The following is a 12500-nucleotide window of genomic DNA, read 5'->3' on the forward strand; positions in this document are numbered from 1 at the left end:
CTGCACAATAAACACAGAGCATCTAAGAATTGGAAATCAACAGAAAGTCAACAGGCTACATCTTTATTAAATGCATGCAAAGAAGAATCAAAGACTATCACTGAATCACAGAAACTTATCTCTTCCTTAAGCCGTGGAGGGCTGTGGAATCCAACGAAAAAAGCCCAGAAAATATTTTTGAGGGCAGAACATCATTTTAGAAACAATTGTAAAACTGACCAAAGATCTATCAACATTGAAGCTGTAATTGAGAAATGTTGCAAAGATATATTTTGTCTTTTTAATTAGTTCTTCTTAGCCATGTATTTTTTGTAGTATATATTTTATTGTAAATCAAACGTAATTCAGCCTGTGGCTGCAAGGTTTTTGATAATAAACTATCTATCTATCCGATACAGATGTAGTTGCTTTCTTCAATGAAATTGTATCTGAATCCTCACTGGAGATTGATAGCAGAATTAGTAAAGATATGCTGCACAGTATTATCACCTTATATTTACGTGTACGCTCATTTTCATTTGCAAGAGATGTAATTCAGAACTGAGTTACATAGTAGATTTCGCATGTTTTGGCGGGCCGTTTACTAATAAGCACACCGCTAAATCGCTGGAATTATACACACACACTTACTTATTTCGATGTCATTTTCATGAAAATGCTTTTCACAAGTAAATACTTTGTCATTTTCGATCTGTCGTTGGAAGTTACTGTCCGTAACTCTGTATTTCTTGAGCTCATGGAGCCAATCTTCGCGCCATAATTTTGCGATATGCTTCGTTCCGAGGTGCTGGAAGCTTCCATATTCCAATTCCCTTGGTTTTACGGCAAGTTCCACAGCCAACTACGGAACAGTTATCTCCAGGCATGTTTTTGAGTTAAAATCTATGCATTTTCAGTCAAGCAAACAGTAATAAAAATAATTTAAAGTCAAAACATTTCTCTATCAACCATTTTCGAACAACGCTGCATCGTATTGTGATGCACGGTAGTCGTGACGTCACGCACCAAAAAGTTGAACAATAACCTACCCCTCTGAAGTTCGCCGGCCTTCCTAACCAGTCCCCTCGATTAACTATGGTAAAATGGATGCCACGCCATCCGCAGATGATGATATACCAAGTTCGAGATCGAAGGTACTTCTGTTAAAGTTCTAGTGGTTTCGACATGAGTACGTGACGTCTATTTATAGAAACTTGAGTTGTTTACTGTAAATTCTGGAAAATTTTGTGATGTAATGTTACTAAAAATAGTCGTGTTGTAAATCTGTAGAATCTTCTAGAAATATTGTAAGGAACTACATAAGAAGGTGCAGTAGGTTGTTGCATTTAGAGGAAAAAGAAGAAAAAGAAGAGAAAAGGATAAAGGAAATAAAGGACTTAGTTACAACAATTTAATTTAAGGTTTATCACGAAACCAGTGAACAAACAAGAACAAATCTAAGACTAAATATTCAGTTTCTGAGCACAATTGTTAACCTACTTTAATAATGATCGCCAGTAGGAGAGTTAACACAATGAACCAAGGCACGTCCAGATAGTGAAAGGCTTTAATCACAACAGGAAAACTAGACTCCGAACGAGTAACAAACAATATGGCCGACGCCACGAGGAGAAGCCCTTCAAAGCGCATGCTCAACCCAGATACCGCTGACCGGTACTGGCGTGACTTCTTTCTTTTTTTTTTTTTTTTTTTAAGGAGAAACAAGAACTAAAAACAATTTAACATACACTTAAGACTAACTAACAAATTGACACGCGCGGGCGAGTCAAAGTTCAGTGTTCAAAGTTCAGTGTCATAATCTGCAAAACGAGAAGGAGGACGGCGGGTGCGCGATGATCTCCGTAGGGCAGGCGGAGAAGGCACCGCTGAGGTGGCTGCATACTCCACTGGGGAAGGATCAGGGCAGGGCGACTGTGTAGCGAAATCATCCATGGTATGGTCAACGGGAGAGGCAGGGGCTGGACTGTAAGACTGAGGGTTGACAACTGGTGGGTGTGTGGAAGCTGCGATGGCCTCAGGGATGGCAGGCAAAGAGGGTGGAGGGTGAGTCGTTGTAGTAGGACCATCTTCGTCGTCAGAATCAGAGTCGTGTTTGCGCAGGGTCGGAGAGGCACGGAAGGGATCACCCAAGTCAGATGGGACCTTGAAGCACTCAGATAGCTTGACATGGTACGATGAACTTCGCAACTGGGATCCAATGAACTTTTTGATGTTGCAGAATGGAGGATCAATGGCTACAACGAGATAGCGGTCACGAGCACGAGACTTGTTGAGGTCAGAATGAAGGTACACAAGATCACCAATATCGATCAGGGGGGTAGGACGCCTTGACTGCACAGGAGCTTTGGAACGTTCACTGTGAGGATGGTTGGAGAGACGCTGCTCATGCTGGAGGGAAATTATGTGGTCATCTGTGAGGGGTAACTGCTTGTTTGAGAACTGATCCCGCTGGGTCAACATTTCTCGAGAGGAAAGCCCTCTTGAACGGATACGTGAGTTTAAGGCTGAAGTGGCTACGGCAAGGGTGAGGGGAGAGACAGAACTACTGAGAGGCTCCTGACGTAACAGCTCATTCTCCAATTCCTGGACTGCTCTCTCTGCAACGGGGTTCTTGTTGGGATTTTTGGCATGGCCGAGCTCAATTGTGATTCTGTGTTTCTTTAAGAGTGAATCATTGACAAGGGCCTTGAATCCGGGTGCAGGGTCGGTGCGGATCACAGCAGGTGGACCATCCATGGGGCGCATTTCCACGCAAAGCTTTATAATGGCATCACGCAAAGTTTGGTGGCGTTCGTTGTCAAGAAAGAGACTGGACGTGTAAGAGGTCACTGTTTCACGGAGTACAAAGATAAGTTGGCGAGAACGTTTTATGACATCTGCCGCAAAGGACTGCCCAATAGCTTCAGGTGGAGGCGAAGTGGACTGGTCAATTCGTGCTGTTGGTGATCTCTGAATTGCTGCACAGGAGTGGCATCCATCAGAAACACGGGAGACTGCCTTGTCCAGGTCGAGGGCAAACAGATAACGTTTGGCAACCATTTTTAACTGGTGACAAGAAGGGTGGCTGAGCTGAATGTGAAGGGCTGTCAAGGGGCCATCCAAGGCCTGGCGAGGGACAATAATACACTCTCTGGTCGGTGACAAGGGATCATGACGTTGGACGACGAGCAGGCCATCACTTGCGATTGAGGCGACCTGTAAATAGCGTTTGACGTCCTTGATGTTTGTGAGCTTCTTGGAAGGCCTTGTGCCTTGGACAAGGTGTGCGTGCGTGCGGCGTAGGTCTGGGCATTCAGACTGTATGGCCAACCAGGCCGGACGGCTGGTGAAAGGGAGGCGGGCATTGCCTTGGAGGATGTCCTGGACAGTCGCGGCTCGGACAACAGAAGGGACCTTAAGATACTGGACGCGGCTGCCTTTAAGAACGCGGTCACGTCCGAGAGGGCATGGGTCGTGACCGCCACCTCTGCGCGGGAAATACGAGCCTTAAGATTTGCGTTGTGCAAGCGGTCGCCGAAACACATAACAACAAACACATTCAGTCAGAGAATGACTGCTGAAATCAGGCGGTTTTGCTGCTATGACGTCGTTTAAGAAGACCCGAGAGCTTTTAACAGGCTCTTATTTAGCCGACATCATTTCTGACGAAGAATTCGTGCTCCTCTAGGACTGCAGCTTTTCAAAGAACTTAGAATTACCGTATGACGAGTACGAAAGATTTGACCTCGAAGAAATGGCAGATTCGGAGTGTAGAGCAGAGTTCCGTGTAAATAAACGCGACCTACCGCATTTAGCAGAGTGTTTACAAATACCTGATGCTTTTGTATGTAACCAGGGCTCCGTTTGTGACGGTATGGAAGCTATCTGTATGCTACTTCGAAGGCTTTCATACCCTTGCAGGTACTCAGATATGATACCAAGATTTGGCAGACCAGCCCCCGTGTTGAGTATGGTGACAAACAAGGTAATTGACTTTATCTATGACAACCATGGATGGAGAATCAAGCAATGGAATCACGACCTTCTTAGTCCAGCACGTTTACAAATGTATGCAGATGCTGTGTATGCAAAGGGTGCAGCCCTTGAAAATTGTTTTGGATTTGTGGACGGTACTGTTAGGCCAATTGCACGACCAGATGAAAATCAAAGAGTTGTCTATAATGGACACAAAAGGGTGCACGCCCTGAAATTTCAGTCTGTAGCACTACCTAATGGCATCATAGCAAATATGTATGGACCTGTAGGTGGGTACTGCATTTTATTCAAGTTTAACCAATACCTAAGAGTCTTGTTTAAAACTCAAAACTTTTTACTCTTATGAATTTCAGAAGGCAGGAAGCACGATGCAAGCATGTTGGGTGATTCTGGACTGCTTCAACAGCTACAGCAGTATGCACATTCTTCAGCGGGACATCCTATGTGCATATATGGGGACCCTGCATACCCCTTAAGGGTACAACTTCAAGCCCCTTTCAGAAATGTAGTTCTCACTCCACAGATGCAGGCATTTAATTCTTCAATGAGCTCAGTAAGGAGTTGTGTGGAGTGGCTCTTTGGTGATATAGTTAATTACTTTAAGTTTATTGATTTTAAGAAAAACCTGAAGATTGGCCTAAGTAGCATTGGAAAACTTTATATAGTATGTGCTGTGTTACAAAATGCTCTTACTTGTTTGTATGGCAATCTCACCTCAGAGTTTTTTCACTTACAACCACCCACACTACAGGACTATTTTGCATAAGAATGTACTAGGTTATGGTAATGTTCACAAAATAGTTTTGTGAGTTAATTGTATAAAAACCACCTCAATGAAAGAACAATCAATGGCTTTTATTGTTGTTACCATACATGTAGACAACAAAGAACACAAAAGGGAATTCCATCCCAAAATGCCATCAAGCTTTTCAAACTTAACAAGTCGTCAAAACTTCAAGACGTAACTGTTGAACTAAGTAGAAACAAGCACTCTGAAGTAAACATTAAAGTATATTCTCTGGAATGCTTTCATGTCAAGATTAACTGTCTTTTCTTCCTGCAATTTGTTGCATGAGGCCAAACATCAAACTCATGAGTTGATTGCTCTGTTGTTGCTGCTGTTGTTGATTAGCAAGTGCTAGTTCATAAAGCCTTGTTTGTCGCTCGTGCTCTTCCCTTCTGGCTTTCTGTTCTTCTTGTTTCATTGCCATATCAATGTTTGCTTTTTCCCTCAGAAACTCTATTGTATCATTGCCACCCTTTCTTGACCTTTTCTTCGACGACTCTGACGAACCCTCACCTTCTCCTTTCCGTTTCATCGTTTCACTCAGCTTTTCGCACGCCCTCTTTCGGACCTCCTCTCCCATCGCTCTGTCTTCCTCTGTCTTTTTCTTGTTATTCAACAATAATATATCTTGTTCTTCAGCTGTTTCCCACTTCTCGTTGATTTCCTCGAGGGCTCGGTCCAGCTCTGTTTCCTCCACTTCCACTCCACTATCTCTCCGTTCCTTCTGCATTCTTGCACGATACTTGTCCAGTAAAAGCTTAAGATGCTCCCTCACCGATTTCTTTGTGACAAGAAACCTTAATATGGCATGCGAATTGAGGTTGTCGGCTACTTTTTGCCACACTTTTCCTCTTTCAACTGTCCTCGCCTTGTGACGGTACGGTTCCAATAACAAAACCTCCCGAGCAAGAGCAATGTCGTGGTCGTTTGTCCATTCCATTGCCATACTAAAGGAAGAGAAAGTAGAATTTCAATCAAATCTTTGGCGCCATTTTTATCAAAACAAACACGAGTCGAAGAATAATGGTGCAAAATAATATAAATAATGCAAAATCATTTTCTAAAGCGGTCCTAAACTGCCACTGATTAATTTTACACGATAAAAATGAAGGTTAAAATGAAAAATAAAGCAAAACTGTCCGAGGAAATTTACCCAGATTTACCTGCTTTTCGGATTCCTTTCTGAAGACTTGACGTTTACACAAAAACCCTCTATATGCTCGGTAAATCTGAATTATGAAAACAAAAATGAACCAGACAGTTTAGGAATCTATTTCTTTTATAATAATGTTTGCAAATTTCATGCAAAACTTGTTAATTTAAGGGAAGAATTCGGAAAAATGACTTACCTTTCTGAGAGGCCGCCAAAATAAACTTCGTCGCCGCCGCAACTGAGGTGGTGGCCGTCAAGTGGCGTGACATTTATGCAAATTAAAACTGAGACCTTGCGAATTTACTTCCGGTTCACGTCGTCCTTGGCCGCGTCCAGGGTATCTTAAGGTCCCTAGAATCTCTGGTTGAGGCGATAAACAGGCAAATCTGACAGGTTTCATTCTCACAAGGGGCAGCATTTCGACTCGCGAAGTCTGACTGGAGGATAGAGGCGCCGGAGACGTGTCGCACTGAGGCTTGGTAGCGGCTGACAACTGACAGGAAAGTAGATACGCGAGGACTTGCGGAGAACTCGCCGTGGCATAGCTTCTCATAAGCCTGGACGCATGGCTTACTGTCCGTTAGGATACAGGCTTTATGGGATGACTGGATGAGGTATGGACTGAAGTGCTTTGTAGCCGCAGCGATGGAGAGGGCTTCTACTTCGCATGGAAGCCACGTTGTCTGAGTGCCCCGCAGCTTAGCGCTGAAAAAACCGGTGATGTGTAGCTTGTTGTTGCGCGTCACATAGAGGGTGGCGCCTATTCCTGGGTCCTTGACTGCGCCATCAGTGACGACCCATAGTTGGTCCTCAGGTCTAGGTAAGGTGATAGAGAGGGCTGAGGATAGGGCCTTCTGAGCATTATGGAATGCAGCCCTGAGACTATCAGACCAGGTGATGGATTCTTGTGAAGTACGTCCAGCCGTGATGGCATCCAGCGGGGTTAGATAACTAGAGCACCGTGGGATAACACGAGACAGGACTTTGTACGCACCAATGAACGATCTCAAACGACCAACGGTGTTTGGCACAGGGTACGTGGGGAGGGTGTTGAGGTGGTGGGCACTGGCAGACAGGGTACCGGCAGACCAAATCCAACCAAGGATAGTGGTTGACTTGGGGTTGATTATGGTCTTGTGGGCTGACAAACGCAGGTTGCATTTGTGAAGAGCTTGCAGGACCCTCTTCCAGTTGTGGAGTAACTCTTGAGGGGTGTTGCCCCCGCAGTATAAATCATCGGCGATCTTGGCCACGGCTCCATCTTGAAGTAAGGGGCCTAGAACACGGCACATAACCTCCTCTAGAGCAGTCTCTGAGCCAGGCATTCCCATAGCGGAGCGGGCATACACCCGTACACCTTTAAAGGGGGTGGCGACGCAAATTTCCCTTTTGTAAACGGTCGTTGCCATTTGAAACGGTCGATGCCATTTCTCGGAACGGTCGTTGCCATTGAAAATGGTCGATGCCATTTCTCATGACGGTCGATGCCATCGTAAAGGTCGATGCCAAGAAGGAACCGATATTTCCGACTCTCTCCGACGAGATGCGTGACAATTAGAGCAATGCAGACTAGCTTTCCCACAAACCATCGCGGTTTTTATCAAATCAAAATGGCGGACAAACCCGACAATTTTCTCAAAGATCTAATATCTTCAGCTATAAAAGAAGTCGAATCGAAAAGAAAATCTTTTGAATCGACCCAAATTACAAAGGAGAGTTTTCTGGCTTCGCTTCCAGATGATTCATTTTACTACCTGAAGGCAATTTCAGGAAATGGAGAAAAGTTCAAAGTGCACTTTTTGACCGAAGATATAACGAAAGAAAACCTGGAGCAATGGATATCCGAATATGAAGTGATAAACAGCATCTCAGTAAAGTTAAAGACAAAGAAGGCACCAACAAGCGGCTATGTGTTGCAAAACTACTATAGATGCCAACACAACACTCGCAACTGGAGTCCAAGTAAAGATCCACAGCAGAAATTGTACTTGAATCCATCTGCCAGAGTAAAGAACACCAATTGCCCCTTTCAGATGATAGTCAAAATAGACAGCGAGGGATGTTGTTCTGTGGACATAGAGTGGGACCACAACCATTCACTTGAAACTCTGGAGACCTCTAATTTCCGTGACCTTTCTCCTGAGTGCACAGAAAGGGTTTTGAAGCTGTTTGAAAGTGGGCATACACCAGCAACCGCAAGGCAACAGTACTTGAAAGAACTCAAAGAATCATGTCAGGATGAATTGGAATTTCACAGGAAAAAGGCCAATCGGGCAGTTATGCCAAGAAAAAGGGACTTTAGTTACCTCTACACGCAATTTGGTAAGGATAGGTATGGTGGACAGGGCGTTATGATGTTTGAAAGACTTGCCGAAAGGCTTGAACAATACAAGAAAGACAACCCTGAAGCTACTACTTGTTACCAGATATATGAAGGTGATAATACGCCTCTTATAATTGCTATTGTAACACCTCTCATGAACCGTGTACACAAGGAAGTGCAGCAGTCTGGTGAGATGGTTTTTGTTGATGCTACTTCTAATACAGAAGAGCACAATCTTAAAGTGTTTTTAATGTGCACAAACAATGTGTCTGGAGCACTTCCACTTGGCATCTTGATCACCAGTGATGAGCAGGAGCGTACACTTAAACAGGGCTTTGAAATGTTTCGGTCCTGTTTACCAGAGTATGCATTCAATGATCGTGGTCGGGAACAAGGCCCCCAAGCCATCCTTACAGACAACTGTAAAGAGGAAAGAAATGCTCTGAAGTCTGTTTGGCCAACATCTGTTTTACTTCTTTGCATCTTCCACATGCTCCAACAACTTTGGAGATGGCTTCACGAGAGCAAGAACAGTATCAGCCAAGCAGATAGACCCTATTTTCTCACCCTTTTCAAGAGGTCCTTGTATGCCGAGACAAAACAAGATTTTGAGAACTGCTTCAGTGAACTTTTGAATGATGGCCGTTGCAAGAAATACCCAGATCTAGTCAGCTATTTGCAAAATCTATACAATGACAAAGAATCTTTTGCTCTATGCTTTAGAACTGAACTGCTTGTTAGAGGTAACCACACCAACAATTTTGCTGAGGCTCAGTTTTTGGTTCTTAAGGATGTAATTCTGCAGCGCACTAAAGAGTACAATGTTGTTGGGCTTCTAGACAAGCTGACTATTGATTTAGAAGATCACTACAAGAATAAGCTCCTTAGTATTGCTGATGGGAGTTTTGATGGCGTGTACAGACATCGTTTCTTTGGCAAAGGGAAAAACGGAAGCACAGGGTTTAAAGTCCCCGATAAAAAAGATCTTGATGCCTACCTCTCAACTGTGGAGAACTTTGGCAATAATGTATTCAAAGTTGGAAGCTCTTCAGATAGCAGTCACAGGTCAGTAGTGTTTTTTCTTAGCCGTCACAATAGCATAATGCTCTGATGGTACAAGAGGGCATGTGTGGGTGGGCATTATTTTCCTATCTTTCCCCCACTGTCTGATTCAAATTATCTTGATAGGGGAAGCAGTGCAGGGGGGGGAGGGGGCAGTGTTTCTAGGCTCCTCCCCTTTGGAGCAAAAATACATAAAACATAGGGACATAACATGCATAACATATGAGATACATGTAATTCCTGCAGTTCATCCATATGCTGCATTCCAAGGATGTTGATTTAGCATAAGGAAGACCAAAACATGAGTAATATATTGTCCAGGGGGTGGGGTACCTTTAGTAATTTCCCTTCTTGGCAGGGTGTTGAGTTTTTTATAGCAGAGTAAGAGCAAGTCCTTACTCTGCTGTTAGGAATATTTCTATTAATATCTTAGTGGATCAACCAGTTGAAGGTCTAGAATGTATCTATTACAGATTGAAAAAACAAAAATTCCAGTTGTATTGAGATATTTATGAATTGTCTCATTGGTTCTTTGTCAGTTATACAGTGGACATGACTCTTGGGATATGTACCTGCACGGTTGGTAAAAACGGGAGCCCATGCAAACACCAGTATGTCCTGTGGGTGGCAAATCTAGCAGACTGCATAAACTTTATTCCAGTCAGTAACCCACATGAGAGGCAGAAATTGGCCTGGCTAGCAATAGGAAAGACACTTCCTGTTGCTTGCTATAAGCCATTACGCTCTAGTGATGCTGGACAAACATCACAAACTGATGGTTCTAATGGTTTTGTAACAGAGGCATCCACTAGTATGGAAACAGCACAACAAGGGCCAAACTGCTCAACTGCTGAACTAATTCAGAGCAATGATGATGAGGATGAACATTCCACTGAACCAACTCAGAGCAATGATGATGATGAGGATGATTCCATTGCAAATGCTGAACAATTGTTGAGAAACTCTTGTGAAAAAATAATTCAAAAGCTCCAAAGCTCAAGAGACCTTAATTTGGCTAAAGGTGTAATCAGGTTTGCAAAAAGGGTAACATCCTTAACCGCTGCTAGATCTATGCATTCTAATTTGGCAAGCGCTCTTTTTTCTTTCGGGTCCAGTGAGGTGAAAAAAACCGGAAATGGAAAAAAGATCCGAGTCCAGCCCAACAGAAAACGAAAGTGTGGTAGTGGAAGCCATCAGGTTGTATCAAAAGGGCGACCAGTACAACTACAAGAACCAACCTCCAAGAGGAAGCGCACCCATGACTTGGCTAAAGCAGTACAAACAAACACTAAAAGTAGTAAGAAGTCTGGGTCCCATACTATGAAATCCAAGACAAAGCACATGCAAAGGAAAAAATAGGAAAACAGAGAAATCTTAGTGAATAAACAATGGAATGTTTGCATAATGTTTAACATAGAGGGAAATTCACTTAAGGCAAATTGCCTAGATTAAAAACCTCTCTCCTTGGATCTGCCCCTGAACAACAAGGTTATTAAAAAGATTGAGGTTTTGACATTGTAAATAAGTTTTAATTCATTCTTTCCTGTTAAAGTCTAACACAACATTTGTAATGATTTAAAATTTGGTTTGAACAGTAACATGATGTACATGTGCCAGAACTTATGGATTCTTCCATGGGTTCAGATAATTGGTACAATGCCATACAACCGTATAGTACCTTGTGGGTATGAAGGTTTGTTTGCTGATATCCTGATTGAGGAAAATTATAAGCAAAATTCAGCCATTGATTCACATGGGGCGCTAACTAATACTCAGGTAAATTAAGGCCTGGGCCTCCAGTTATTTCACCCAAAAAGTGGGGGGGGGGGGGGGGGTGGTCTATCTGAAGATTAAGCTGTACAAACGTAAAACTTTGAAAAGATTGAAGGTTTGAAATTGTAAATAAGTTTTCATTCATTCTTTCTTGTTAAAGTCTAACACAACATTGTAATGATTTAAAATTTGGTTTGAACAGTAACATGATGTACATGTGCTGCAATGACCACAATTAATTTCAAAAATCGATAATAATAATTTAAAAACAAAAACAATTATGTATTATAGATTGATCCAATATTCCTTTCAAATCATCTCCAGTTAAAATCACTAAATGCAGGATAGGTTAATTAAGCATGTGACTTTTGGTGTCTTATAAGATTTCGTTTCTCTGCAAAAGTCTTTTGACAATGATCACACTTGTTGCTGTCTTTATGTTTCTTGTCTTTATGCCTCTTTAGCTTTTGCTCATGGTCAAACGATTCATTGCATTCCTCGCAAATGCACTCATGACAACCTTTCTGGTGGTATTTGAAGTCCTTCTCCCTTGTGAACTGGGTGCTGCAGGTTGGACATTTTTTTATCTCTGGTATTCCCATATCAAGGTCTTCCCTCAAGCTCTGTGCTTTATCTTTCCAGTCCTATGAAGATCATAGCATGATATTTTAAAAGGGGGGAAATATATTAGGGAACAATCGTGTATTTTTGATCCCCCCTATTTTTTATATAAACTAGATTGCAAAGACAGTTTTGTTCACCCTCTATCATAATTTTTTGAGGATAATACCCCCTTGCCTCCCCCCCTTTCCTCAAAACCTGGATCCGCCACATGTAGGTTATTTCTAATTAAAATTTAGGTTAAATTAATTGGTACATTATAATGGGCCTTGCTATCCCCAAGGTATATTTAAGAGTTCTGTCTGGAAAAATAACAAGTCTGAACATTATATTACAAAATTGACATTGAGCTTGAGGTCCCAGCTTGATTCAAGATCAACATTCATAACCTAAAATACTTTTAATTGGAAAGTTTGACGAGAACATTTACACTCTCGGTCCTTACAAAGTTAGCCACGTAAACCACACAGCAGTCCACTGAAATGGGGCAGGGTTAATACACAAACATTCACAATGTTAGAAGTTTATAACTAACCTTTCGTCTGTCTGTCGGCAATTTCTTCCACATATTGCCAACCACTTGGTAATTGTGAAGAAGAGCTCCCCAAAAAACCTGTCGGCCGACAGTCGGCCGACAGACGACCAACTGTCGGCCGACTGTCGGCCGACTGTCGGCCGACAGTTGGTCGTCTGTCGGCCGACAGTTGGTCGTCTGTCGGCCGACAGGTTTTGCCTGAAATATAGGCTACCTGTCGGCCGCCAGTCGGCCGACAGTCGGCCGACTGTTGGTAATGTGTCGGTAACCT

General features: G+C 42.8%; 6 protein-coding genes across 6 annotated transcripts in view; 3 read left to right on the forward strand and 3 right to left on the reverse strand.

The window, feature by feature from the left end:
• LOC148718879 (uncharacterized) overlaps positions 1-288 on the forward strand; it is a 1232-nt gene extending 944 nt beyond the window's left edge. Inside the window, exon 2 of the mRNA XM_088740031.1 lies at positions 1-288. This exon is cut by the window's left edge and continues 561 nt beyond it. Coding sequence (XP_088596157.1) covers positions 1-288 — 288 coding nt within the window.
• Positions 289-1528: 1240 nt separating this feature from the next.
• The window catches only part of LOC148718880 (uncharacterized), a 17248-nt gene continuing 6276 nt past the window's right edge, over positions 1529-12500 (reverse strand). Inside the window, exons 2-3 of the mRNA XM_088741086.1 lie at positions 6287-7293; positions 1529-3402 (exon numbers count right to left, since the gene is read on the reverse strand). Coding sequence (XP_088597212.1) covers positions 1780-3402; positions 6287-7293 — 2630 coding nt within the window. The 3' untranslated portion in view covers positions 1529-1779. The remainder of the gene's footprint in view (positions 3403-6286; positions 7294-12500) is intronic.
• LOC111341542 (uncharacterized) lies at positions 3395-5013 on the forward strand. The gene is made up of 2 exons (XM_022948530.2): positions 3395-4244; positions 4329-5013. Exons 1-2 carry the CDS (start codon positions 3734-3736, stop codon positions 4739-4741), a joined length of 924 nt encoding a protein of 307 aa, XP_022804265.2. The 5' UTR covers positions 3395-3733; the 3' UTR covers positions 4742-5013.
• Positions 4810-6269, reverse strand: LOC111341544 (uncharacterized). The gene is made up of 3 exons (XM_088741083.1): positions 6112-6269; positions 5926-5991; positions 4810-5709 (listed from the first exon to the last, which is right to left on the reverse strand). Exon 3 carries the CDS (start codon positions 5706-5708, stop codon positions 5016-5018), a length of 693 nt encoding a protein of 230 aa, XP_088597209.1. The 5' UTR covers position 5709; positions 5926-5991; positions 6112-6269; the 3' UTR covers positions 4810-5015.
• LOC148718881 (uncharacterized) lies at positions 7516-11507 on the forward strand. The gene is made up of 2 exons (XM_088741080.1): positions 7516-9303; positions 9840-11507. Exons 1-2 carry the CDS (start codon positions 7526-7528, stop codon positions 10657-10659), a joined length of 2598 nt encoding a protein of 865 aa, XP_088597206.1. The 5' UTR covers positions 7516-7525; the 3' UTR covers positions 10660-11507.
• The window catches only part of LOC148718882 (uncharacterized), a 5028-nt gene continuing 3662 nt past the window's right edge, over positions 11135-12500 (reverse strand). Inside the window, exons 3-4 of the mRNA XM_088741088.1 lie at positions 12230-12273; positions 11135-11717 (exon numbers count right to left, since the gene is read on the reverse strand). Coding sequence (XP_088597214.1) covers positions 11427-11717; positions 12230-12273 — 335 coding nt within the window. The 3' untranslated portion in view covers positions 11135-11426. The remainder of the gene's footprint in view (positions 11718-12229; positions 12274-12500) is intronic.

This window comes from Stylophora pistillata, chromosome 12 (assembly GCF_964205215.1).
Source record: "Stylophora pistillata chromosome 12, jaStyPist1.2, whole genome shotgun sequence".
Lineage (NCBI taxonomy): Eukaryota > Metazoa > Cnidaria > Anthozoa > Scleractinia > Pocilloporidae > Stylophora > Stylophora pistillata.